This window comes from Anopheles arabiensis, chromosome 3 (assembly GCF_016920715.1).
Source record: "Anopheles arabiensis isolate DONGOLA chromosome 3, AaraD3, whole genome shotgun sequence".
NCBI lineage: Eukaryota > Metazoa > Arthropoda > Insecta > Diptera > Culicidae > Anopheles > Anopheles arabiensis.
The window spans coordinates 14459162-14485790 of record NC_053518.1 but is presented as its reverse complement, the minus strand read 5'-3'; the positions used below and the strand labels follow the sequence as shown (position 1 = coordinate 14485790).

At 45.8% G+C, this 26629-nt stretch overlaps 6 protein-coding genes across 9 annotated transcripts in view; 3 read left to right on the top strand and 3 right to left on the bottom strand.

The window, feature by feature from the left end:
* Positions 1-85: 85 nt before the first annotated feature.
* LOC120903425 lies at positions 86-2313 on the bottom strand. The gene is made up of 3 exons (XM_040312849.1): positions 2064-2313; positions 1147-1981; positions 86-1077 (listed from the first exon to the last, which is right to left on the bottom strand). The coding sequence occupies exons 1-3, from the start codon at positions 2138-2140 to the stop codon at positions 247-249; spliced, it is 1743 nt and encodes a 580-aa protein (XP_040168783.1). The 5' UTR covers positions 2141-2313; the 3' UTR covers positions 86-246.
* Positions 2314-8451: 6138 nt separating this feature from the next.
* On the bottom strand, positions 8452-11563 carry LOC120905158. Its single transcript, XM_040315985.1, has 4 exons — positions 11503-11563; positions 10682-10844; positions 9747-10581; positions 8452-9677 (listed from the first exon to the last, which is right to left on the bottom strand). Exons 1-4 carry the CDS (start codon positions 11561-11563, stop codon positions 8862-8864), a joined length of 1875 nt encoding a protein of 624 aa, XP_040171919.1. The 3' UTR covers positions 8452-8861.
* A 718-nt stretch (positions 11564-12281) lies between these two features.
* On the top strand, positions 12282-13153 carry LOC120902825 (protein JTB). Its single transcript, XM_040311861.1, has 3 exons — positions 12282-12499; positions 12653-12886; positions 12964-13153. The coding sequence occupies exons 1-3, from the start codon at positions 12444-12446 to the stop codon at positions 13118-13120; spliced, it is 447 nt and encodes a 148-aa protein (XP_040167795.1). The 5' UTR covers positions 12282-12443; the 3' UTR covers positions 13121-13153.
* Positions 13142-15093, top strand: LOC120902824 (glutathione S-transferase C-terminal domain-containing protein homolog). The gene has a single exon (XM_040311860.1). It carries the CDS (start codon positions 13164-13166, stop codon positions 14994-14996), a length of 1833 nt encoding a protein of 610 aa, XP_040167794.1. The 5' UTR covers positions 13142-13163; the 3' UTR covers positions 14997-15093.
* Positions 15094-16566: 1473 nt separating this feature from the next.
* LOC120901803 (peroxisomal multifunctional enzyme type 2-like) lies at positions 16567-22801 on the top strand. 3 transcript variants are annotated; one of them, XM_040310068.1, is made up of 6 exons: positions 16567-16755; positions 17151-17835; positions 17910-18424; positions 18507-19104; positions 21636-21821; positions 21924-22801. In XM_040310068.1, the coding sequence occupies exons 2-6, from the start codon at positions 17178-17180 to the stop codon at positions 22139-22141; spliced, it is 2175 nt and encodes a 724-aa protein (XP_040166002.1). In that variant the 5' UTR covers positions 16567-16755; positions 17151-17177; the 3' UTR covers positions 22142-22801. The 3 variants fall into 3 exon arrangements, with proteins under 3 accessions (XP_040166002.1, XP_040166004.1, XP_040166003.1); XM_040310070.1 differs by lacking the exons at positions 16567-16755; positions 17151-17835; positions 17910-18424; positions 18507-19104 and adding an exon at positions 19304-19426; XM_040310069.1 differs by lacking the exons at positions 16567-16755; positions 17151-17835; positions 17910-18424; positions 18507-19104 and adding an exon at positions 20710-20897.
* A 2198-nt stretch (positions 22802-24999) lies between these two features.
* LOC120901367 (phospholipid phosphatase 2-like) overlaps positions 25000-26629 on the bottom strand; it is a 50222-nt gene continuing 48592 nt past the window's right edge. For both annotated transcript variants that reach the window (XM_040309239.1, XM_040309238.1), the window contains exons 5-6: positions 26183-26480; positions 25000-26104 (exon numbers count right to left, since the gene is read on the bottom strand). In XM_040309239.1, coding sequence (XP_040165173.1) covers positions 25928-26104; positions 26183-26480 — 475 coding nt within the window. In that variant the 3' untranslated portion in view covers positions 25000-25927. The remainder of the gene's footprint in view (positions 26105-26182; positions 26481-26629) is intronic.

Genomic DNA, 26629 nt, shown 5'->3' with positions numbered 1-26629 from the left:
ATGGGCTGTACCCACAGGTAGGACACAACGATCGTAAAAAATTTCTTTCATAGTTAACAACATGAACATAACAGTACCAAAATGCATTTTAATGGTTTTTTTTTTAATTCATGTAGTTTTAAAATATAAATTGGTATGCAAACTTACATCAATATTCAACATCAAATTAAAACACGATTCAAAATTTAATTATAACGTTTTCACGTCACCTTTTGAATTCATGTTGTCAATTAATGGATAAACTTGTCATTCGTTCTGTACGGCGTGTGATTTTGCATGCTTGTAAAAACGCCATTCTTCAATCGGTTGGAATTCTGATTCCACATTCATGCCTGTCCACACGTTATACATGTTGTGGAACCGGTGCCCATCGTATGGTGTCATCGGTCGGTACTCTTCGGACAGACCAAGCACTTTGGCCACCCGAGCCATATGGTGGTACACATTCTGAAATACAAATGCCAATCGAAAGGCTCGTGGATTCAAGCGCTGTGGATACGGTTCCAGCGTTAGATCGAACACACCCTTAGAAAGCTGCTGAGCAATGAGCAAAAGTAGATCCGCTTCGAATATGCGGATGGCGCCACACTGTCTCAAGCGGTACAGGGTAAGTACCGTGCACATGAACGCGGGTGGCACGGTATTGAACTGTTCCACGTCGAGCAAATCGTCGGAACAAACCCATCGCCAGAGTTGCAGTTTACGCTCGAGCAACGAGGCCTGTACCCTTTCATCCTTTGAAATCAACTCAATTAACGGGGGTGGTGTAATGGCAGTAGGGAACGTGGCTGGAACTGTGACGACCGAGTGTGACTCATGATGATTGCGCTTTATGGCCAGCGTTACGTCCTGCCGTTCTTCCTTGTGATGATAGAGCAGTATACCTGCCATGCGTGCAATGATCGGTTCGATGATTTCATAATAATTTCCAATCTCGGACGTCCGATAATCAAAGAATAAGATGGTACAGGTATGCGGCTTATCGGTCAGAATACTGTAGGTGACGTAATGTTCGTCCTCCAGTAAGTGAGCGAAAGGATCACCGTCGTTCTGCTGCGAATCCTTCGATGGTTCATTCTGAAAGAAAGGGTGGATTGTAATAAACCAATAAACAATAATCGTAAACGGGTGATCGCCCATACGTACCAGCTGATAGAAGGCAACACTTTGCCGAAACCAGTCGTAAGCCTCGGGCGGTACTTGTCTGTTCCAGTACACCCGCGCCAGTATCGAGTGTACCGTATCGTCATCCAGCTTTCCGTTTCGCAGCGGCAACTGTCGCACATATTTGGCCAATCGATAAAACTTTTGATTGTTTGGGCCAAACTCGCTTAGAAAGGGTACCAGCTCGTCGTATTTGAAGAAACTGTTCCCAGCTAACGTTGCCCATATGGCCATCTGAGGCCACTGCAAACCAAGCGTGCATAGTAGCACCTGCTTGCAGTAGGCCTTCGTAATCAACTTGTTCACATCGATATGGTTCGCGTGCCACAGCTGCCACCTGCCCTCAAAAATGAGGAAATCGGTGTCGTGCGTAACGACCGCCAGTGCCTTAAACTTGGTGGCGTAAATCGCCAACGCTTGATCACATTTCAAGTCCTTGGAGACAATAAACTTGCCGTGCCGTTTGGCCACGTTCTTCAACTTGATGCACGTGTTGTATGGTATCGTCTGTTCGAACTTGTCTGCAGCCTCCTTCAACGACGGCTCTGCATCGATTCCGTCGAGGATGCTGATCATCCGATCGTACTTTTCATTCTGGTTAGCGATCCATTTATCGTTCATTTTGAGTGTTCCGTCGTAATAAAATACCAGTTCAGCACCAGCATCAGTGAGGCGCTTGAAAAACGTATCTGCCATATGTTCCACTACCGAAAACTGACCGCCGCACAGTAGGCTACGTTTGTCGGTACCAAATATAGGGTGCAACACCTTCATGTCGATTACCAATAAGGGGTTTTCGGTGAATTTCTTCGCTTCGCTGGAAAGTAAGTGAATGAAATGTGATTCTTGGTTCTTCAGCGAGGTTATTCTTCGTCTCTCGCCCCACGATGATTACTCACAGAATTTCACGCTCCATGTTCACAGTGTAAAATCCGCCATTCTTTTCCATGAACGTATGTAGATGACGAATACCCATTTTCGTGGACCGGGTTACGACGAAATGCTTGAATGCGACTGAGCACTTGTTAAGTTGGACTTGATCTTATTGGCAGTAGTGCAAACAACCAGCGTATTGTGCGGTTAGGAACCGAATGAATTTATTTCAGATAGAAACTTATAACCACAGTGAATCATATGTTACTATGATGAAAGTTATTCGTTATACAAAATATCGGCCTACTATAAACACATAACTAGTGTTGGCCGTTCCGGTCCGAACCTAGTAAAAAAGTTCCGTTCTTTATGTAGGCCGTTCTGTTCCGATCCTTTATACAATATCGTTCCGTTCCGTTCATTCCGTTCCGTTCATTTCGTTCTTTCCGTTCATTCCGTTCCGTTCAATTCGTTCTTTCTGTTCACTCCGTTCCGGTCTTTGCCGCTTCAATATTGTTAGCAAGGTGCTATCGTTCGTGCGTTCCGTTCTTTGAAAAAACCGGCTTTGTCCGGCTGTTGCTTGCTGCATGCAAGATAACTGTTCACTTTTTCTCGCACACAGTATGTGTTGCTTGTGCACTCTCCCATGCTCACAGGAATATTCATCGTAGTTCGTCGCGTATCGTTTATAAAAATCGTGATAAGCGAAGCCAAAAATGGTGTTGCAGTTGGTATTATGGTGCAATTTGTAACATCTATTATACTTTTTGTTATAATTTAGCTTGTCTTAACTAGACAAATAACTATCATAAAATTAAAATCTGTACTCATATGGCAGAACGGGTTAGAAAATATGTATTATAATATGCGAATATGAACAACGAAAACTAAAATGTATTTATTTTGTATGCCACGATATCCACTTGATCTTGGCACTCGGCATGATTCCAATATTTGGCCATTCGATTCGATGCATTCTGTTCCATTCGACAACCGTTTGAGTGCCGTGATCTTGTAAACGATTTATGTGAAAAAAAAAACTATTTGTTTTAAATAGTAAGTGAAATTCAAATAATAAGTCAATCTCGTGATACAATCGTCAACTCGTACCACTCAATAACATCGGCATGGGTAAAAGCCTCGAATGGATCGTGCCCCCATACGCTGGGATGATTATCCTGCTATGGGCATTTAATAAGTTACTGATAGCCTTGCCTATTAGTGGTACAGGAAGGCTTTGACCGAAAATGGTCGTCGCATCTAAAAAGTTTAAAAAAAAGCTACATAATAAATGCATGCTTTATATTAGTACAGCTGGTACAGCTTACTGAGCATAGGTTGAACCCATCTAGATTTGGTGTCAAATATGATTTCAGATTGAAGAAACGCCTTTTCATGTCCTGTAACAAGTAATAAAATCACCCCCCCCCCCTCCCTGGATGACAGTTTGGCTTCTAAGCTCTGGGTCGGTACTTTTGCACCCCAGGCTCACGTTCCGTTCTTTTTGAAAAATGAACTAGTTCCGTTCCGTTCTTTTTTTTAACGAAATTCCCAACACTACACATAACAGATCTGTTTATTAAAGCCTGTGTTCCATGCAACTTCCCTTCCATGCAACTGCCGATATCCAAAGACTGACAAAAGCCGCTAGAGTACTGAATGTACTGGACAAAAGTGCTGATGAAAAATGATTTTTTGATAAATATTTAGTTTAAACGTTATGTTTACTTTGGTCTCCAATGGCAATGTGAACCCAAGCTAATCGGAATGCGTGACCGCAGAGAAATCCATACATTTACCAGCGGTACGGAGTTAAACCCAAAATGACGCAGATTGGTTTCAGGAGATCGCAAGCGTGATCTCGATTACTTTGTGTTTAAGTTATGTGTTGAAGTTGTGGTGGTGCTGATGCGGTGGTGGCATAAAACAAAACAATTTAACTTTCATGGCAGGGAGTACTAAACTGAGCCTAATCCAAATCGGTGGTTTTGAAAATGAGAGAGGAATTTTGATTTTTTATTCAGTAGGGACGGCTTTGCCGTATTGCTTAAGAGGAATTTCGATTAATTGCTGATAAATAAAATCCAACCTACAGTCTTAAATTTTTTTTCCGAATCTCGGTTAATTTTTGCCGAGATCTGCACAACTGAGATCTCGGCAAAGATCTCGGTTAAATTTCTGTTGCCGACATCTCGGTTAATGTCATTTTGTTTTGACGTTTACGTTTAACCGAGATTTTCGGTTAGAGCAAATCGAGATTTCGGCTAAATATAAAAACATTTTTTTTTTTGTGATTTATTTGCGTATCAAATGGGTTTTTTTGATGTGATGGAAAGCGTTGGGACAGGCGCCGATTCAACCGCCGGATGGGGCACAGCGTTTGGATGTGGTACCGGTACAGGAAAATGAGCCGGACAGGGAGCGGGCACTGGAACTGGCACGGTTCTGTAAAGCGGGCAGAGTGAAACAAGTCTGAGTGAACCCTTTTTAGATTTCATGTGATCGAGTGTTGATACTTACCTCGTGTAGGTGACCGGAAATGAATCCTGGAAGTCTGAACGGCCTGGCTAAGGTTGAACCAATCGGATTAGCTTCCACATCTGATCCTTAAATAGGGACTGCTCCGAGCGACGCTCTGAAGAGCACCGGTTGCGTGCGCTGATGGAGTTTCCTAGCCCCAACCCCGCTCCATACCTGTGCTCGATCGCACGCTACTGATTCTCGTTTTTTTCACGCTGAGAGACTCATTTTCACTTTTTTTACATTTTTTATTTTACATCACAACATCACTCCGAAAGGTTTTCGTTTCATTAGCACGAGATTAACAGAATGGCGAATGACAGATAGAATACCGAGCCTCGGCTAATCCAAGTAGTAAAGCTGAAATCTCGGTTATTTTGACGGATTATCTCAGTGACAGCAGTGTTAACGTATGTGCTCGGCATGTTGTGTTGCCGAGTTTCGGTTCAAATATTTATTTAACTGATATTTCAGTTTTAAATGGTACTGATTTTCGGCTACTGGGTTTTTTCGGATTTCGGCAGTTTTTTTAACCGAGGTCGTGAAATATTTTTAAGTGTGTACAGCATGCTATTCTCACTCTGTCTAGATTTTATGCTTAGTTTGTCGCTTTGGATTTATTCGTTTGTGGGTAAAGATGGCTCCTCAACTCGGAATTCCCTTCAAACTTCCTAATTTTCACACGGCAAGTTTTAACGACTCAAAATCACTACAAATTTCGATCATCAACAACAATTTGCAAGTTTGTTTGCTGGTTTGCCTTAAACGTATGGGAAATTAATCTTTAGACTAAAACATAAACAACCGCAACTACATTGTGCGCGATTGCAAACACGAGCATTGAACATTGCTGGTTCGCTCTAGTCTGTTTAGTTACGTCCATTGGGCATTGTAGGGGTCTTAATCCAACCCATATTTCAGAGCTCTTTTGGACGGTTGCTGGCATCATTAATTATGCATTCTTGCCTCTGGTAGCAGAGTTGAGGTGCTTTGTGACTGCAGACCTTTTTTAAAGCTCATATTTTTACAAGGTCCATGTCCATGCAAAGGCCTTCTGTCTTAAGTTGTAGCAGACCGGACTGATTCACACTTATAGTCATTCTTCTCAAGCAAACGTAAATCGCTAGACATGTAGCACAAAGACAAACAGATGGATTATGAGTGGGAAACATAACTCTTTGAGCCAGCATGGAAAGAGTTAGTCACACGATGATGATACACAACCTACACCCCGCTGCAAAAACCGTGCAGATGCTCAGAGAGAGAGAGAGAGAGAGAGAGAGAGAGAGAGAGAGAGAGAGAGAGAGAGAGAGAGATGTGCAGAGAGAGAAAGAGAGAGAGAGAGATGTGCAGAGAGAGAGAGAGAGAGAGAGATGTGCAGAGAGAGAGAGAGAGAGCAAATCCTTCCATAGCACCTCTGCGACCCATGCCATCAACGTGAAAGTACATGCCAACGGCAAAGATCCACCAATACACAACAAGCCACAAGAGTCCTACTCTAGGAATGTTACATAGTTCATTCGTTAGCCCTGAAAAACTCAAATATGATCCTAAGAAGGCTCCCGGATAGGGATACTAGGATATCTTCCCAGTTTCTCGACTGCATCCAACAAAGAGGGTCGTGTAGCCTCGTATTCCGTGCAAAAACGAAGAAGATGATCTACGTCGTGAAATGTAACGCCGCAGTCACATGCTTTCGTGTCGACCTGTTCTATATGCTGGAGATGTGCGCCCAATGCGAAAAGATTAGACCTAAGTGGAAATCAAATAAGGACCCTAAGGCAGTAACGCATACGGGATTGCGGTAAGCTCCACTGCATAGAGCAGGGGTCTCCAAACTACGGCCCTCGGGAGCCTATTATGCGGCCCTTGGCGGCTTTGTTAAGGTCAAAAGAAATAGTTGATTATTGTGACTATTTTTAAACAAAATGTAATTGTTGCTATTCAGAGACGTAGACCAAGCATAAATATTGGAAAGCTATAGAAGTTTTGTATATCATGTTAGTATTTTCCTATAAAGACGAAATTTAAACGATCGCATTAGTAACAGGCAACGGAAAGATGGCCCTCAACACTGAAACAGCGAACTGAAAAGTTTGGAGATCCCTTACATAAAGCATGAGCATGGTAATTTAAAGTATGTTTCGGTACATGTGTTGTATACATACCCTGCTCTGTTGGTGTTGGTTAGTTGGATATCCATGCTTTTCCACAAAAATGCTGGGAATTGTCGTTCAGCGAACATTATCGAGGATAGTCTTAATTGCCGCCCTCGACGAGGTATCTACACTTAAAATGGAACTGTAGGACCCTGGTAAACTGGCGTTAGATATATTTGGAAAAAGTACTATAGTGCACCTGTAATGAAAGAAAATCATGATAGAACTTCATGATTTTGAATTTAAACCCTGTCTCTTGCAGAGTTCCAAAGTTCGTACATCACTGCACATGTTGTGGGTCGACTTCATGCTACCCAGTACGATTCCAAGACAGCGATACTGAATCTTCTCAAGTCAAAATGAGTGCGACTTAGCTGCCCAATGGAAGCACAACCATACTCCAAAACGGACAGTATCGTTGTCTATTAATTCGCTTTATCACTATCGTTGTATCGGTATCGGTATCACTATAAGAATTCTAGTAAAATTCGTACGCTGTATTCCTATGCTGAATTCCTACGCTTCTTCCTACACTATTCCTACGCTGCACATTTACCACTGAGTATGGTTTGTCGACAGAAACTGGAACTGTATCCTGGTTCCAGACCAGGACCAGGTTCAATAATCGTTACGAATCCGAAACGGTCCAGGTCCCGTTATTCCATAAAATGAATGAAATCGGGAGCTATATCTGAATAGGTGGTTCATGATCGGATCAAGGACTGGTATGGGTTCATGATCAGTCCCAAGACCGGTATGGTTTCATAATAGGTTCCAGGGCAGGTATGAGGTCATGATTGGTTCCAGGACCGGTATAGGGTCATAATAAGTTCTTGGTTCCTCTTCTTCTATTTGGCGTAACGTCCTACGCGGACATGCCGGCCTATACAGGCTTTCGAGACTTAATTCATTACCACGCAGCCGGATAGTCAATCCTTGCTACAGGGGCACGGTCCATTCTAGGCTTGAACCCATGACCGGCATGTTATTGAGCCCCTTGGACCGGTATGGCCAGTATTGGTTCCTGGTCCGGTGTGGGTTCAGTAAGACCGCGGGGCCACGGGGCTTTCTCAAGCTGAGAAAACATTCTCAAGCACTCATTTAAGTTTCTCAAGCACTCAAATCTTGTTCTCAGACGCGAGCCCGTGGCCGTCGTCAGTTTTTCTCACTTTGAGAAACTGATATTGCCACTCATGCTTTATTTGGAGCTTTAAATAGAAAATATATTTTTGATTGCATTTTTTTCAATTATAAACATTGAATACATTTTCCACAGAGATTATCGAAAAACAAATAGCTCAATTGCTTATATTTCAGTTATCCGATCGCTGCATCGTCAACTTTCTCAAAGATTCTCAAAGATTCTCAAAACCGATTTTGTTCCGATTCGACAAACGCTGAGAACGAGGATTTCTCAAAAGCACTCATGAGTGCTTGAGAAAATGAGCGCTGAGAATCCCCATGGCCCCGCGGCCTAACGATTCCTCGGCCGTTATGGATTCAGTATCAGGTCCAGGAGCGGCATTAGGTCATTTGAACCAGAACAGGTAATGTAATGTTGGCAGGACCAGTATTGGTTTGGTGTTAGGTCTGTTAGGGGGTCGTTAGAAGTACCTCATTGTAATTAGGTTTCGAGGTCATTAATTTCGGAGTATTCTTTATAGGAAAGGGGATCTTTGAAATTTAGTTGCACAGTCCTGCAACCTGACCAAATTAACTTAAATGCAAACTTCGCTGTAGTTCATACTCTATTTCCGAATCCTTCCTACGGATGTTTTCACTAATTGGTTCGTTGAATTTCTAGTCTGAATATCGGTATGGTTCGTCGACCTTACAGAACCAGTTACTGGATCGAAACATGAACTGAATCGTTTCCAATACCAGACAGATTCACGTTCACAGTTTCAAGAGAGAACAAATGTCTGTTTAACGTTTACGCATCAATGTATGTTTTTACCGTTTAAAATTACGAACAATCTTTAAAAGTATATTCTCTTCAGTTATCCCAAAATTAGGTTTAAAACCAAATAAGAAAAAAAATTAACATAAAAATAAATTTTAAGGTGTCAAAACATGCTTTTTGGTACATTTTTATTCTAGTTTTTAGCAACTACACTAGAACGTGTGATTCATGCAGTCGATACGTCATGTGCTATTTGCATTTTTGTAAAAACGCCAGTCGCCGATCGATTGGAACTCTGATTCCACTTTCAAGCTTGTCCACACGTTATACATATTGTGGAACCGGTGTCCATCGTATGGTGTCATCGGTCGGTACTCTTCGGACAGACCAAGCACTTTGGCCACCCGAGCCATATGGTGGTACACATTCTGAAATACAAATGCCAATCGAAAGGCTCGTGGATTCAAGCGCTGTGGATACGGTTCCAGCGTTAGATCGAACACACCCTTAGAAAGCTGCTGAGCAATGAGCAAAAGTAGATCCGCTTCGAATATGCGGATGGCGCCACACTGTCTCAAGCGGTACAGGGTAAGTACCGTGCACATGAACGCGGGTGGCACGGTATTGAACTGTTCCACGTCGAGCAAATCGTCGGAACAAACCCATCGCCAGAGTTGCAGTTTACGCTCGAGCAACGAGGCCTGTACCCTTTCATCCTTTGAAATCAACTCAATTAACGGGGGTGGTGTAATGGCAGTAGGGAACGTGGCTGGAACTGTGACGACCGAGTGTGACTCATGATGATTGCGCTTTATGGCCAGCGTTACGTCCTGCCGTTCTTCCTTGTGATGATAGAGCAGTATACCTGCCATGCGTGCAATGATCGGTTCGATGATTTCATAATAATTTCCAATCTCGGACGTCCGATAATCAAAGAATAAGATGGTACAGGTATGCGGCTTATCGGTCAGGATACTGTAGGTGACGTAATGTTCGTCCTCCAGTAAGTGAGCGAAAGGATCACCGTCGTTCTGCTGCGAATCCTTCGATGGTTCATCCTGAAAGAAAGGGTGGATTGTAATAAACCAATAAACAATAATCGTAAACGGGTGATCGCCCATACGTACCAGCTGATAGAAGGCAACACTTTGCCGAAACCACTCGTAAGCCTCGGGCGGTACTTGTCTGTTCCAGTACACCCGCGCCAGTATCGAGTGTACCGTATCGTCATCCAGCTTTCCGTTTCGCAGCGGCAACTGTCGCACATATTCGGCCAATCGATAAAACTTTTGATTGTTTGGACCAAACTTGCTTAGAAAGGGTACCAGCTCGTCGTATTTGAAGAAACTGTTACCAGCCAACGTTGCCCATATGGCCATCTGAGGCCTCTGCAAACCAAGCGTGCATAGTAGCACCTGCTTGCAGTAGGCCTTCGTAATCAACTTGTTCACATCGATATGGTTCGCGTGCCACAGCTGCCACCTGCCCTCGAAAATGAGGAAATCGGTGTCGTGCGTAACGACCGCCAGTGCCTTAAACTTGGTGGCGTAAATCGCCAACGCTTGATCACATTTCAAGTCCTTGGAGACGATAAACTTGCCGTGCCGTTTGGCCATGTTCTTCAACTTGATGCACGTGTTGTATAGTATCGTCCGTTCGAACTTGTCTGCAGCCTCTTTCAACGACGGCTCTGCATCGATTCCGTCGAGGATGTTGATCATCCGATCGTACTTTTCATTCTGGTTAGCGATCCATTTATCGTTCATTTTCAGTGTTCCGTCGTAATAAAATACAAGTTCAGCACCAGCATCAGTGAGGCGTTTGAAAAACGTATCAACCATATGTTCCACTACCGAAAACTGACTGCCGCACAGTAGGCTACGTTTGTCGGTACTAAATATAGCGTGCAACGCCTTCATGTCGATTACCAATAAAGGGTTTTCGGTGAATTTCTTCGCTTTTCTGGAACGTAAGTGAAATAAATTTTGTTAATGAACATGTCCTCAATTATGTCTTAGCAGCGAGGTTATTCTTTGTTTCTCGCCCCATGGTGAATACTCACAGAATTTCATGCTCCATGTTCACAGTGTAAAAACCGCCATTCTTTTCCATAAACGTGTGCAGGTGACGAATACCCATTTTTGCTTGCACTAGGAGCTTCACTAGCACACTTGCTAAGTTGGAGTTGATCTGCTTAGTTAAGTCCGTATTCAACTTCTGCCGGTCTGCCGATAATACCGGAAAAAGATGTTAGAGTGCTGAGTGGAAGAGAAAAAAAAGCATTGCATTGCGATTGTAAGACCGTTAGTATGGCGAACGATAGAGTTGACGAAAAATGTATTATTGGTAACCATTTAGTTGGATTTATGAACTGGATATACATAGTATGGGACTAGGCTGACCGGGATGCGTCACCACGTTGTGATTAATCGAAATTCATACATGTTGCAGTGGTACGGGGCTGAAACGAAATCAGCCCACAAGAGTGATCTCGATTGCGTGTATGTTATAAAGTGCAGCTAAGGGGGTTTCACAAAACTAAACAATACCAACTTACGCTGCTGGGTATTGAAGGGGCGTTAAGGCCCTAAGCGGTCGTAGAAAGGAATGAGGAAGGAATGTTTGCTAAACTTGCAATAATTTACTTGCGTGCGAGAGGGAAGTAGATCTCAGAATCTCCTGCACAATGCCGCGCAACTCAAAGTTGCTGTAATTTTTGAACATCAACAACAACTTGCAAGCTTGATTACTGGATTTCCGCGCATAGGGTAAAGCTTTAGATTAAAATATAAACAGTTGTAGTCTTGCCAGCTACGTTCACATCCGAAACTTCGTTACACACCACTGCTGGACGGCAGCTACTAAACTGTTAGTAATACATACAGTCTGTACCCGAATTTACGCGTTTCTCGACTTGCTGGTCTAATGTTGTTGCGAGCAACATTGTTGGTCGGAAACATATCGCTGAGGCGGCGCTCTGAATTAAATGGAAATGTTTGGTATTTGACAGGTTCAATTTGACAACTACCGCCTCGAACATGTCACATTTCAGAGCGTTTCTTCTTCTTTGATATGGCAAACTACGATAGTTATTAGATAGATATTACGATAGTTAATCAATCAAAATAATACTACTTTCAACGAAAATAATTGTAAATGTATCAGCAGTTTTGTGATATTGCTGCACCAGCCTATTGAAATCTGGTACAGGCGTCCCCCGAGTTACGACCCCCTCGAGTTACGACGATTCGCAGATACGACGATTTTGATTTTGACAGTTAAAAGTTGTCATTGACAAGAAATTGATGTATTTTTTTGAATTTCTTGGCTAATAACCGTTATACACACATTTCCAAAGATTCCACAACTACTCTATTTTGAATATCTTTATTGTGTACGTCTTTTAAAATATAATTATTACACTATCGAACATTATTTTAAATTAAATACACGATATCATAGATTCCAACTCTTCAACTTCGGTTATAAACTTTATATTCATAGATATTCGACATACGACTTTTTCGACTTACGCCTTGCTTTGCGACATTTTTTCGGTCCCAAATACAGTCGTATCTCGGGGGACACCTGTACAGTAACCTATGATACCTATGCGTAATAGAGCGCCGCCTAATTGCCATGCCCTCGCTGTTCTGTCATTTTAGCAGTTGAGTGAAAGAAGCCCAAAAGGAGAAAAGGGAAAACATTGCTCACGCAGAGCACATTCCTGCCGTTCGGGAGTTGTGAATTTTGCCGTAAAGAATTGGCCACCTTGCCTATCTCTTGCCCCGTTTGTTACCCTTCCACTCATCCGCAACACAACCATGATAGAAAACCTCTCCAAAAAGCGTATGGTGTTTGGAATCAGCTGCCTAATACTGTAAGTTTGTTTACCTTCACGGAGCCTCGTATCCGATTTACCCAAGCGTATATTTCGTCATACACGCACGCACGCACGACGGCGGATCGATTCGTAACCACCAAATCCATCCTCGCGCTTTCCCTTCGTTTGCCCAACCCCAAAACCCGCTAGACTAACGATAGTTGTGCTGATCATCGAATCCAAATGGATGAAGGCGGGCTCCCGTCGGCAGGAGTTTGTGATCGAGAATAATTCCACCTGCTGGCAGCGCGAAACGTACGAGGTGATCAAGGACTGCCATCCGTGCACGGCGTTCGAGATCGCGAGCAAATCCCAGGGCGTCTGCGTCCACACCCACAACAAGGAGGTGCTGAAGTGTATCGGCGGAGAAATCGTCACGCGAAGGTAAGGACTGGTAAGAACGTGCGGAAAGAAGGAAGCAGTAAACATGTCCCCTTTGTTCTTCCAATCCCTTTGTGCAGCTGTGATCGGGTCGCGTGGCTAGACGAGCGGCACTACTGGTCGTTTCAAATTTCGCTAACCATCATTGGCACACTTTCCGCAGCGGTTTCCTTTCTGCGGCAAAAAACACTGAACCGACGGACTATGCTAAAGATCCAGCGGGAGCTAGGTGCATAGGAGTTCGCGTACGTACCCCCGCTTCCACCAGACGACTTTGACGATGAAGCTTTACCTTAAGTACTATCGACTGCTACCCAGCACGGAGGGTGGGTGTGTGACCGGTGCGCAGCACTCCGTCCGAGCATTGGACGTTCCGCTCGAAAGCTACATAGTGCTGGTGCTGTACCGCTACCTAGAACTTAACCCCACGGACGTTGTGGTACACTTTGTGCAATGCAAAGCGACCACCAATGTTCTACGCATTGTGCTTCCTACCTCGAGTGTGGAAGCGTCGGCGTTTTTCACCGACGCCGCACCGCTGCCGCACGATCCGGCTCTGTTCTGTCAGCTTCCCTCGATCGCTATCGAGCGGATCAATACGATTGTGTCCGGACTGTGTGGCGTTTGTCGGCGACTAACCAAGCAGCACGTGGCGGCTACGAAAAGTTCCGCCGGATTGCTTGGTTTCAAGGGAAATACGCTCGTGGCCCCGGCGGACGCTTCCCTGTGGACGAAGTTCTGCGAGCTTGATATGGTGCGGTGTGTGGAGGAGGTGCTGAAGCTCGGTGTCAAGGACAACCTGCTCCCGGCGGAAATAGGACAGCTGGAAAGCCATCTTGTGCAGCCACTGAAATCGCACAACATTTACAAACTGATCAATCTTGTGAATAATGTGCGCATCTCGTCCGACGAGGAGCACCGCAAGCTGGCCAGCGCTGAGCAGCAGTTTGACTTTCACGCCAACCATAAGTTTGCGGAGGGGTATGAAAAAACGCTGGCCGATTTAATGCTGTACATCTGCTTTGAGTTGGTTGAGCGTCGGCTTACGAACGCTGTGCTGCGTGCGAAGGTGCCTAACCTTTCGGGGTGGATGGAGCGCGTTGCTAAGCACGACGAAGGCCGGCTCCATCGAGTGTGCAATGAAGTGCTGCCGACGGCACAAAACTGTTCCTTACTGACTGCACTCTCGGGCTGTGATGCGCTGGTGCTGGAAATACCACAAGAATTCAGCCTGTACAAATCCGACACCAAGAAGCTGAACCTGAAGGGCGACCAAGTGCTGACAACGAACCAGGCCGAGGTGTTGGACATTCTGCGCAAAGTCGACCGGATCCCCACCGACATTGGTAGCGCGGTGAACGATTGGGCGACGAACCGGTTCGAGTGGGACACGGTACCGGTTGAGGCGAGACCGGAGGGCGGCAAGCTGCCACCCGCTCGCATACTGCGCAAGCGCCATCAGCTGGAAAGCTTAGTCAACGAGGTAATGCGGCTGGCCACCGATGGTGCGATTATAGTGGACTTTTGCTCCGGCACGGGACATCTCGGCATACTGCTTGCTCATCTGCTGCCTCGCTGCACCGTCTATCTGCTGGAGAACAAGGAGGAATCGCAGCAGCGGGCGATGGAGCGTGTGGAACGGCTTGCCCTTCGCAATGTGGTGTTTTTCCAGTGCAATTTGGACTACTTTACGGCCCGGTTCGATATCGGCGTCTCGCTGCACGCGTGTGGTGTCGCGACCGACATCGTGCTGGAGAAGTGCTTCGCCCACCGGGCACACTTTGTTAGCTGTCCGTGCTGTTACGGCAAGCTGTACAATATCGAGCATGTGACGTACCCGAGGAGTCGCCTGTTTCGGGAGTCAGAGTTGGCGCTGAAAGAGTACTTCTGCGTTGCGCACTGTGCGGACCAGACGCACGATCTGGCCAGCGACAGGACGAATGTGGCGAAAGCGCACCAGGGTTTCTACTGCATGGACGTGATCGACCGGGACCGGGCGCTACGTGCCGAAGAGCTCGGGTACAAGGTGTTGCGCAAGCGATTGAAGGATGAAAGCTGTACGCCCAAAAATCGGCTCCTGGTTGGGATCTATGGTGAGGGGGATATGAGATGAAATGCTCTTAAGGAGCAGGGTAAAAGACGACTTTGATAAAGCAATGTACGGTGAACGATGGTACAATAAAGCTGAAGAAATGTAGCTAGAAAATCTATAATAATGACTATATACAGAATAATAGAAGGAAAATTCATAACATCAGTGCATTGACGTTACCGAAATTGTATGTGAGAACAAATTTATCATCCGGAACTGGCACTTCTGGTTCTTCTACAGCAAATCTAGTCACTTTAGATGCGTGAGGAAGTTCAAATTCATCCATGAATATAGTTAACGGGTATGTTGGTTGATCAATTTAATGAAGAAGATTGATAGTCATCCATGTAGACACCCGATCTCCGACAGGTCTCGCTTCACCTGATCCAGCCATCGAGTTCGCTGTCGAACACCTTCTTGGTGGGGCATGAGTCCGACATCCTCATGACATGCCCCAGCCATCGTACCCTACCAGCCTTTGCCACCGTCAGGATGCTCGGTTCGCCGTACAGCTCAGCAAGATCATAGCTCATCCTTCTCCTCCACGCTCCATGCTCGAACATACCGCCAAAGATAGTCTGGAGGATGCGTCATTCAAACACGCCCAGAACGTTTGTATCTTCCGCTCAGCAGTTCGAAAGCTCGAAGTCTTCTGGATCTCAGCAGTCGGTGAAGCACATAGTATGCAGGATTCCCCTGAACAATGCGACTCCGGATTTGGTTGCTGATGTCGATGTCTGAAGTAATGACCGTCCCGAGATAGCTCCTTTACGCTTTAAACTCCTTTACTGCCTCGAGACTGTCGCCGTCAACTAATCCACTGCTTCCCATATGGTCTGAGTCTCCGGCAAGCAGGTACTTCGTCTTCCTCGCTTTGATTCTCAATCTAATTCTTGCCGCTTCGCGTTTTAGTCGGGTGTACACCTCACACACCTTCGCTGTTGTCCTGCCGATGATGTCGATGTCATCCGCGAAACCAAGAAATTGGAGAGACTGGAAGAGGATCGTATCACGGATGTCGTTGTCTAGCCCCGCGTACTTCGAATGACGCCCTTCCCGGGCCCCGGGCGATGTTGAATAGCAGACAGGAGAGTCCGTTACCTTGCCTCACACCCCTGTGAGATTCGAACGATTCCGACATCAAGTTCGATACTCTCACCATGCACTGCACCCCGTTCATGGTGGCCTCTAACAGCCGGACCAACTTCCCCGGGAAATGGTACCGCTGCATGATGTTCCATAGCTCATTCCGGTCTATGAAGTCGTAGGCCGCCTTGAAGTCGATGGACAGGTGCGTAGGGATTTGGCATTCGGCACTTCTGGAGGATCTGTCGTAGAGGGAAAATTTGGTCGCTGGTGGATTTGCCTCCAACAAAACATATAAACACAGCGAATAGTCAAAAAGAAGAAGAACCGTTTCGGACCAATCGAATCAAATGTTACAATGATTGTATTTAAAGCAGTAAAAAGAAGCGAATCGAAAATGTGTTCAGTGGGGTAGGGAGATTAACCGTCAATTTAAATCTCTTTTTCTAACATGGCGAATGGGTACGGTTTGTGAGCTAACCTTGCGTTACCGCGCGCTCCCCATTCATTCGTGTTTCTCGATTGTTTTCGTACGGACGTGTTGTTGCGACTCGTCGTATTGTTTTTTGTTTTTTGTTTGTTATTAGTTGTGTAAAGTGAAATTACTAATAAGCTATTAAATAGCACAATTAGATAAATATCGGACAAGATAGTTTGTGGTGGTAAAAGTTTAAACAACAATCTGTAATCTACGGTAATTATACACACATACCCACATCGCTTAGGTGAATTGTAGTGCAAGATCGTCGACATTACTTTTACACATTTCTCTTTTTCGTGGATCTTCTTCCCTCGGTGCTATCTGCATCTTAATGAGCCCCCTTCAGCGCATAGGGGAGCCTTAAATGACTTGCAAATGTATACGAGCTGCGTCGCGTAGGGTTTGTTGTTTTCTTGTCGGTTGCTTACCGTTATCAGTTAAGATAAGTGGGACGACTTATTTATTGTTCTTGGTTGTTATACACTTTATCAACAAGATTGCCTTTAAGCAACAGGCCAGTTGAACTACCAGCTCGAAAGTGAATCTTTGACCCTTTCGGAAGTTCGTGCTTTGCTTCTCAGTTTTGTGTTTATTCTTCTTCTCCGCAGAAACTAACACACACACAAACACACACGATGGTTGCACCGAAGGAAAACGCATCAAAGCAGCTCCGCTACGATGGGCGGGTCGTGGTGGTGACCGGAGCAGGCGCCGGGCTCGGCCGCGAGTACGCGCTGCTGTTTGCGTCGCGCGGTGCAAAGGTCGTTGTGAACGACCTGGGGGGCAATTTCCACGGCCAGGGCAAATCGAACGCCGCCGACAAGGTGGTGGAGGAGATCCGGGCCGCCGGCGGCGTCGCCGTGCCGGACTACAACTCGGTCGTCGAGGGCGACAAGATCGTGCAGACGGCGCTGGAGAACTTTGGCCGGATCGATGTGCTGGTGAACAATGCGGGCATTTTGCGCGACCGCAGCCTGGCCCGCATCTCGGACGAGGACTGGAACCTGATCCACGATGTGCACCTGAAGGGCAGCTTCCTGACGACGCGCGCGGCCTGGCCGGTGATGAAGAAGCAAAACTATGGCCGCATCATCATGACGTCGAGCAATTCGGGCGTGTACGGCAACTTCGGGCAGGCGAACTACAGTGCGGCCAAGCTGGGGCTGGTCGGGCTGGCGAACACGGTCGCGATCGAGGGCGCGAAGAACAACATCCAGTGCAATGTGATCGTGCCGACGGCCGCCTCCCGCATGACGGAGGGCATCCTGCCGGAGATACTGTTCAATGAGCTTAGTAAGTTGTGGCATAAAAAAAACAACTGCATTTTCTCGTCTTCCGGGTCTTATGGTCTTGTTGCCCCTTTCCAGAGCCAAAGCTGATTGCCCCGGTAGTGGCGTACCTGTGCCACGAGTCGTGCGAGGACACCGGCGCCATCATCGAAAGTGCGGCCGGCTGGGCGACCAAGGTGCACTTTGTGCGGGGCAGGGGCTGCGTGCTGCGCACCTCGATCGACGAGGACGTTTCGCCCGAGTACGTGCAGCAGGTGTGGAACCGGGTGACGGACATGTCGGAGGCGAAACGGCTGAACGCGATCGGCGAGGCCAGCCTGAGCCTGGTCGGCGTGCTGGAAAAGCTGCGCGACGGCCAGAACAATGAAAACTCGGTGACGGAAACGTTCCGGTACGGGTTTAAGGATGCGATCCTGTACGCGCTCGGCGTCGGTGCGTCCGTTACCGATCCGACCGATCTGAAGTTCCTGTACGAGAACAATCCGGAGTTTGCCGTGCTGCCCACGTTCTTCATCCTGCCCGGGCTGCTCGCCGTGATGGGCTCGAGCCTGACTGCGTCCGCCATCAAGCACACCACGTTTGATCTTACTAATGTAATGGAGTCTGCCCTTCAAACCGTCCCCTAATATGTGTATAGTTTTCTAACAAGGGATTTTTCTGCCCCCAAATGTCCAGATCCTGCACGGTGAGCAGTACATCGAGCTGTTCGAAGCACCGGCCACCGAGGGCGTCCTAACGACCACCTCGACCGTGCTGGACGTGGTGGACAAAAAGTCCGGCGCGCTCGTCATCACGCAGTCCGACTCGTACGACGAGCAGGGCACACTTGTTGCCCGCAATCAGAGCTCCACCTTTGTCGTCGGTGCCGGCAACTTTAACGGCAAAACGAAGGCAGGCCCGGAGGTGAAACCGCTCGTGCCCAACCCGAAACGTTCGCCGGACGCGTCGGTGGAGGTGCCGACGCACCAGAACCAGGCCGCCGTATACCGGCTGTCCGGCGATCTGAACCCGATGCACATCGATCCGAGCTTTTCGGCCATCGCCGGCTACAAGGTGCCGATCCTGCACGGCCTCTGCACGATGGGCGTCTCGGTGAAGGCGGTGCTGAAGCAGTTCGGCGGTGACGATCCGACCCTGTTCCGGGCGGCCAAGGTGCGCTTCTCCAAACCGGTCCTGCCGGGTCAAACGTTGCGCGTCGACATGTGGAAGGAGCCGAACAACCGGGTCTGCTTCCGCACGGTCGTGGTGGAGACGAGTACGGAGGTGCTATCGGGTAAGTGGAATCTTGCTTAATATCGCGATCTTTTCTGGCGGTTGTTTTACGCAATGGACATGGAGAGAGGGAGACACGGTATGTAATGGTGTTGGAGCGTAAACGATGTTGTGTAACGGCAAGTGTACCTGCGCGCTGAGCTGTGTGGAAGGGGATTAATTGCAGTCAAGCCGGTGGAGAGATCACTGCAGTGTACAGCCGTGTTTAATTACGATAGTTACTCTCCTGCACGCACGTCATAGTTTTGCTTCTTACAAAAAGCTTTGGCATTTGGCATTTGGCATTTTCAATCAAAAAAACTTCATACTAGTGATCGAAAAAGGTGTGTGGTTTTGTTTTTTAGGGATGTTTGAATTTAACTTATGTTGTTCAAATTGCCAATATTTAAATTTTGAGTTATTTGTTAGTGCTTTAACCATTTTTTTGGACCGGAATTGTCGTTAGTGTTAACCAGTGGTGCAAAATGTCACTGTTAATGTCATAAAAAATCTGACTGAAACCAAATCCATATCAGCGTCATGTACTCGATTGTGATAATCAGAGGAGATACTTAAAACGATTGGCGTGATCAATGCATGCTTCGTGACATTTTTGCGACCAACGCCTGGTAAGTCACTATGTCATGACATTTTTTTTACTGTGATCAGTTCTGTAAAATGTCACTGACATAGTCAAGACAAATTCCAACTGAAACAAAATCATGTCAGCGTCACGAGCTCTAATGTGATGATCAGATATGAGACTCAAACATTTGTTGAGACTGTCACATGCTTGGAGACATGTTGTCATTCACTTCGTTGTGACATTTTGGTCCGGTGATCATTACGATGGGTATTGGAGATATGCGGTTCGTGCGAGTGGTTCCAAGAAACAATGAGCATGCTTCCTCGCTCTGTTTGACCCGATAGACTAACTAGACAATGCGAGAAAGCATGCTCATTTTGCTGCTAGGGACCATATGCCAAGTATATTTCAAGAATGTTGTGATTATTACGGATAGAAAATGTCATGACCAAGTGAGTGACCAAGAGTTGGGTGTTAAGCAAAATGTCACTAAGCATGTGATTGATCCTCCAACTGTTTGAGTCTCATCAATAATCATCTCAGTTGTGTACGTGAGCTGATTTGAGCTTCGTTTCGGTCATGAGTGTTGGTGACTGAAACAGTGGCACTTGGCAGCACTGTTCACAGTCACAAAAAATCATGAATATGCTTGTCAGTCAGAGTATCGGGTTTGACTCAAGCTCTCGCACGTCGTGTTCGGCATGTCATAACGCGCTTTCATTGAGTATCAACAATGGACATCAAGCAACCACGGATATGTTCATTGTTTTCGTTGGTGAATATCTCGTGATGCTCATGACATTTTGCAGCACTGCTGTTAACTGGGATTTTCAGTATTACAAGAACGAATGGTGTTTATTAATACCAAATAAGCATGGTAATACCAAGCCATTGATATTTAAAAATGCGATCATTAAAATATAAAAAAAAATATTGCCACAAAACCATCATCACTTTCGTGACAACTCAAACAGCACGATGAGCGAGCGAAATGGGCGAAAATGATTCTTTTTTTTTCTTCCATGGGCGAAACCCAGCTGTCAAAACAAAGGTCGGCATTTGGTTCCACCTTTTTCTCTCCGCACGCCGCGATAAGGGTGAAAAGGTGTAGTTTCTGGAACGTTTTTATTCTGCATAATTTATTGCCCTTCTGTGCAGCAGCGGCCAGCCAAAGTCCGTTGGGTCAAAGTGTTTCCCCCATCAAAACTATTGTGCCTTTGGTTTGACCGGTAAGTTTCGTGCACGGGGTTATGTTTTTCCCTTGCTTTCTTGCCTGCGACATTACTTGGCCGGACACACTTGAATTGGTGTACTTTTGATGCTATTTTTTGCGCTTTTTCACATTTCGGCAATGCTGGGGTGGTTGTTTTGTGTAAGTAAACGATTGTTGACCTTTATCCCTTCGCTGGATGGCTGATAAGTGCCGGGCACGATTAAAAAGGGGATGAATGCCAGGTGTGTGCATGTGGTTGTATGTTTTCTCCCCTCATAAGGGGTGGCACGCGGTGACATACTGGTTCATCATCTCCCTCTAGGGGGTAGTTAAGTTGTGCGTGTGTTGTTTACCGGAGCAGGAGAAATCGATAAAGCAATCATTGAGATTAGGCGGGGTTACGTTCCAGGTTCGTCGCTTGCTAACGCTTGCTTGGATGTCGATAAGCAAAGTCGAACCATATCACCCTACTGCGACCACTAACCGCTGAAGTGATGTAGCATTTATTTAAAGTGGTGACTTTTGACCAGTGGGCAGGGGTAGCAGGGGAGGGCGCCCTCGTTGGGGCGAGTGAAAAGTGCAAACACCCCTTAAAGCCCGACGATTATCATGCACACGAAGGAGGTGTGCGATAAGCCGGGCAAAGCAATGTTCGTTCGATATCATAGCACCGCGCAACGCGCACACTCAGCTTGCCACGTTCGTGAGGACAGGAACGGAACCCGCTCGCTCTAATCGCCGCTTTCGCCTACAGGTGCGTACGTAGACTTCAAGCAGATCGTCATCAAGCCGAACATGACTGCCGCCGTTGACCTGCAGAGCGATGCCGTGTTCGCCGGCATCAAGGACCGCGTGGCCGAGAACGAGGCCAAGGCGAAGGCCATCAATGCGGTCTTCCTGTACAAAATCACCAGCGGTGGCAAGGTGGCCAAGGAGTGGGGTAAGTGATTGGAGTGACGCACACACAGTCACTTTCATTCATTCTTCTCTTTCCCATACTAACGACGTCTTTCTCTGGTGTTTGTGTCCCCCCCCCCCCCAGTGCTCGACCTGAAGAACGCGAAGGTGTACGAAGGCCCGGTACAGGGTGGCGGTAAGGCCGACACCACCATGACGATAGCCGACGGGGACATGATCGAGCTGGCGCTCGGCAAACTGCAGCCTCAGACCGCGTTCATGAAGGGCAAGCTGAAGATTGCCGGCAACATTATGCTGGCCCAGAAGCTGGCCCCGCTGCTCAAGACGGAAGCGAAGCTGTAAGGGCGCGGGGGGACGAGAAACGGGATGGAGAAGAACACACGAACATTCTTATACAAAGTGCAAAGTGCATGCCAGCCAGAGTTCGTACGTACATTTCCAAAGTTAAGCAGAATTCAGTTTTCGGGTAGTACTCATCACCACCACACTACAAGCCACATCGAACAACGAAGCGTAGGGTCTATAAAGTCAATCACCACTACCATCACCGGCGGAGAAGCTCTAGGTTCGTTTGTTTTAGCGGAGCGCGCGCGGGAGCATGACTGGACAAGATTTTACTGTATGTTCATTCCCTTTTTTTCTTCCTTTTTAATCTGCCCTCTGATAAGCCGTTCGAACCGGTGCTGAAAGCGCTGGGGGAGGAGAGTGAGAGGCATTGGCATTTCTTTTACGCCGCGAAAGGAAGATTATTATTATGTTTCGTGTTTCCGTTTTATGTTGTTTCTAATTTTAAATCCGTTGCTCCCTTACTCCGTGTGCTTAATTGCGGTATGGCGGTACCTTTACGCTGTTATTATTACGACCTACACTGGTAGAAGAGCTAGTATTGTGTATGTATGGTGTCGATTGCGTTGGCATGTTTAAATCAAAAATCTACAATACCGACGGGGGTTATGGGCAATAAAATGGAAGAAAATGAAAAATTTGTACCAAAAACAAAAAGCTTATAAATTTTAGTTTCAATTGTGAACGGATGACAGTAGATATCGTGAATATGGTGTGATTGAAATAGTAATGGTTTGGTCGTATTTTGGAAACATAATTGCATTTTACAAATCAATTGATTAGTTCCCTTTTGTTTGCGCGTTCGGCTTCGACTACAGGAGAGAAGTCTTTCGATGCGATGTTTTGGTATCTTTAGACAGTTATTAATTTCGAACAGCGGAATGATTTGCTCTAGGAAATCGTGCCAATCATTGTTTTTACGGAGTAACGATATTTTAAAAACAACATCTTTCTCATCGGAAGTAATTATTTTGGCCCGTGGTGATAAAGTTGGCAGCGCCAGATAAGTAAGTAAGGTGTAAAGTAGTCCCGTAACTACAGTGGAGCGCCGTTTATCCGGGTACCTTTTATCCGGCTTTCCGTTTATCCGTGCTGTTGAGAAATGACAGTTCAATACAAAGGTGACATTGCGTTATGAGGAGGATATTTAAAAAAGCGGTTATAAGAGCACATTATCATAACAAAAAACACTATAATTCATGGCAAATAACAAATATTATCATAGAAAAAAACATGAAGTTAATAAAAACTGGGTTATTTTTATCAAAAAATAGGAATTTTTAAAGAACTAATCAGAAATTGGTGATTAAATATATCATTTGACTCATTATCCGTGTTATTCGCTTATCCGGTCGAGGTCAAGTCCCAAGAAGCCCGGATAAACGGCGCTCCACTGTATATTTATCGGAAAATTCCAATTAGATTCCGAATTCGCATGTCCAATACAGGATTTTATAAAGGATTATCATAATGGACCAGATCGCAAACGAAAGTTGATCCAATTTATCCGTTTTTATGTGAGCAAATTTAGATGAAACAAAAAAAGTGCGAACTAGTGGTTTGAATCCTTTCTGAACCTGCCGCTGAACCTTAGTCCTGGAGTACCATGGGCGCCCATCCACTCCATCCACCGGGAACGTGGGATCCTCAAACGTTGGTTTTTTTTTACATTCTCATACAAAAAGTTATAGCAGCAACGCGTTACAATTGTTGGTCAGGAGTGACCGAAACTGCTCACAGTTCCGCGCTTTCGTCTGTCGATCCTTTATCCCGATCTTAACGGTGGACGCTTTCACATCATATTGTCATCTCAATTTGGGTCTACCATGCCCTCTGTCCTTGTGGATGGCCTAAAAGGACTATACAGGCTGGGTTATCCGGTTCAGGCAGGGCCAACCCATCGGACGTTTGTGATGTTTGAGTCGATCCAGTCCTTTCCGGGCTGGAACCATCCATAAGTGACCTGGAGTGTTTTTGGGACGGCCCGTAAGGTACAAATAGGCGGAACAGCTTCAATAAATACCAGAGAACATACACTATTTCTACCCAGACTCGCCGCTTGAACGGGTAGGAATCGCTTATACTTATCCACGTCCGACGGGCCATCACCCGAGTTCCGGGTCGGGTCATGTCATGATATGAAGATCCTTTGGATCCTTTGGATCCTTTGGTTCCTTTGGATGTTTCTCAAAAACGGTCTCCTGGATGTGTCAACAAAACATGCTCACAATAACATCCTAACCTGAACTATAACGCTTAAAACATTAACCTTTTTTCATTATTCACTAAAAACTGAAAATTAAAATCAAAATTAACATGAATGTTTTTAGCTAAATCGAATGATAATGCATCTTCAACAATTGAATCAGTAAAACCAAAGAAAAAAAAACATTCATTTTTGTTTGCTGTTAATTTTTTCTCCATAATGTTCAGCCATCCACTGTTGTATCAACTGGGGTGCAGCAGTGGATATAGTTATCCGATTGAAATGGTCTTTTTGTATGAAGTTTTCAGCTGCATATCCCACCGCTCGACCTTTCTAACTACGTTGCTATGGCGGCAAACTCCATTCCACTCCACTGCCAAACCGATCGGATAGCGAAGATTCCTATTGAGAAAATGCAATTGGATCCCAGAAAATGCAATTAGATTAGAATTTTGCTAACCAGTTGACTAAATTATCCGTTGGCGTTAAAGAGGACTGCATCCAGGACCGGCCGGGGATAAATCGCAGATTAGGTAGCTTTTTGGCCATACATATGTGGTGTATTTCTTCAAAGTTCTCCACCAGTATCATGTATTTCTCTTCTTTATTCTTTCTTATTAGAAAAAAAACGAACATTCCGACCTTTGGATTTAAATATTTATAAATAATACATTAATATATTTATTGCAATATATTGCCTATCAAATACAGTAAAACCTTCTTGCACCCCCCCAATCGTGCTCCCGCTCCCTTAGAGTAGTACGGTAGTAGTATTAGTTTTAGAGTGACTTTGTTGTTTTTTAAACTTCGCCAAGTAGAAGAACGTATGCTAAAAGTGGGCTTTAAAAGGCCCACCACCTACACGCTTGTTTTTGTATGCTTATATTACTCGCGATTGTATGATTACTCGCACTACTGTCTATGCCTTTGTTGTTAATGTTAATTGTACACTATTTTGCTATTATTGCTGTATAATCATCCTTTTTTCCTAGTCTCCCGTTATTCTCCCCGCGTACTTTCGCAGTTAAAATCTTTGCTGTTTCGTCGTTCGACAGATTATTGACTCTCAACTTTTGGCACATTTTGTTAAATTTGAATTTGAATGCATCACTGCATTCGGCGGGGTTGCTGCGATTTTGTTTTTACCACCGTTTGCAATGCGCCTTTTTGGGGGTGGAGGGGGTGAGTGTAGTAGTGTAACACATACGTTAATGACTTACTGAATAATATCACAATACCGTCGCCGTCATATACCGGGGGCAAACGGCGGGGGGGGGTTGATTGTTAAAACGGATCTATTGGGGATGGTTGGTAGGAGGTGCCATTGGTAGGAAACCAACACCTGCACACCCCTCCCTGGGCGCGTATGACGCTTCTGTAAAGGATGGATAGTTACCATGGTGATGATGGAAAGGAAAAAGACTTGTTTTGCTAAAAAAAACAACCATCAGGGGTTACTACGATCGTAACCCGTGTCATACAAAAATACGTAGCGCAAAATACTGTTTCTGTGGAATACGGACAGCGGAGAAGCTGCGTGTTGTCCGTCGGCCTAACGCTATCCCCCACGGGCACGGTCAGGCGTGGATCACGTTGTTTAGGTTAATCTCCTCCTTGTGCAGCGGTGTGCCGAGGGTGGCGGCACCACCACCACCACCACCTCCACTGTTAATCAGCTTGTGGTCGTGATCGGTATACAGCGATGTCTTCCGTTTCCGTTTGCTTGCGTCGAAGTTTTGACAGCCAAACAGACACTGCAATGGAAATGGTGGGAATAGGTAAGATTAGAAAAGCTGCTACCATTTACCATTTACCATTCTTTAGAGACTTACCGTCATAAAGGCTGCGATTGAACCGGCTATAGTGCCGGCCAGTACGTCCCACCAGTGATGCCGGTTGTCGGTGATGCGCGAGAGCGAGCAGAACACGGCCCAACACATCAGGACCATCTGGAACAGCGGAATGGTAAAGAGCGTCCGCAGACGGGGCACACGCTTCTCCAGGTACCAGATGAGAAAGATGGCCTCAAACACGGACATGGCGGCGTGTCCGGAGGGGAAGGATTTGCTAGCGTCTCGCACAAAGTACAGACTTTCCTCGCTGTTGGTGCAGGTGTACGAGCTGACGAATCTGGCGGTGGGCAATTAGAGGGAAGGAAAGCAGCAAAGACAGTTAGTAAGATTATCTTTTCTGTAGATTATAATTCAAAGAAGTGACTTCATTTTTTTTATATTTTTAACTCTTTTATGTGATTATCCAAACAGAAGACTTCAATGCTT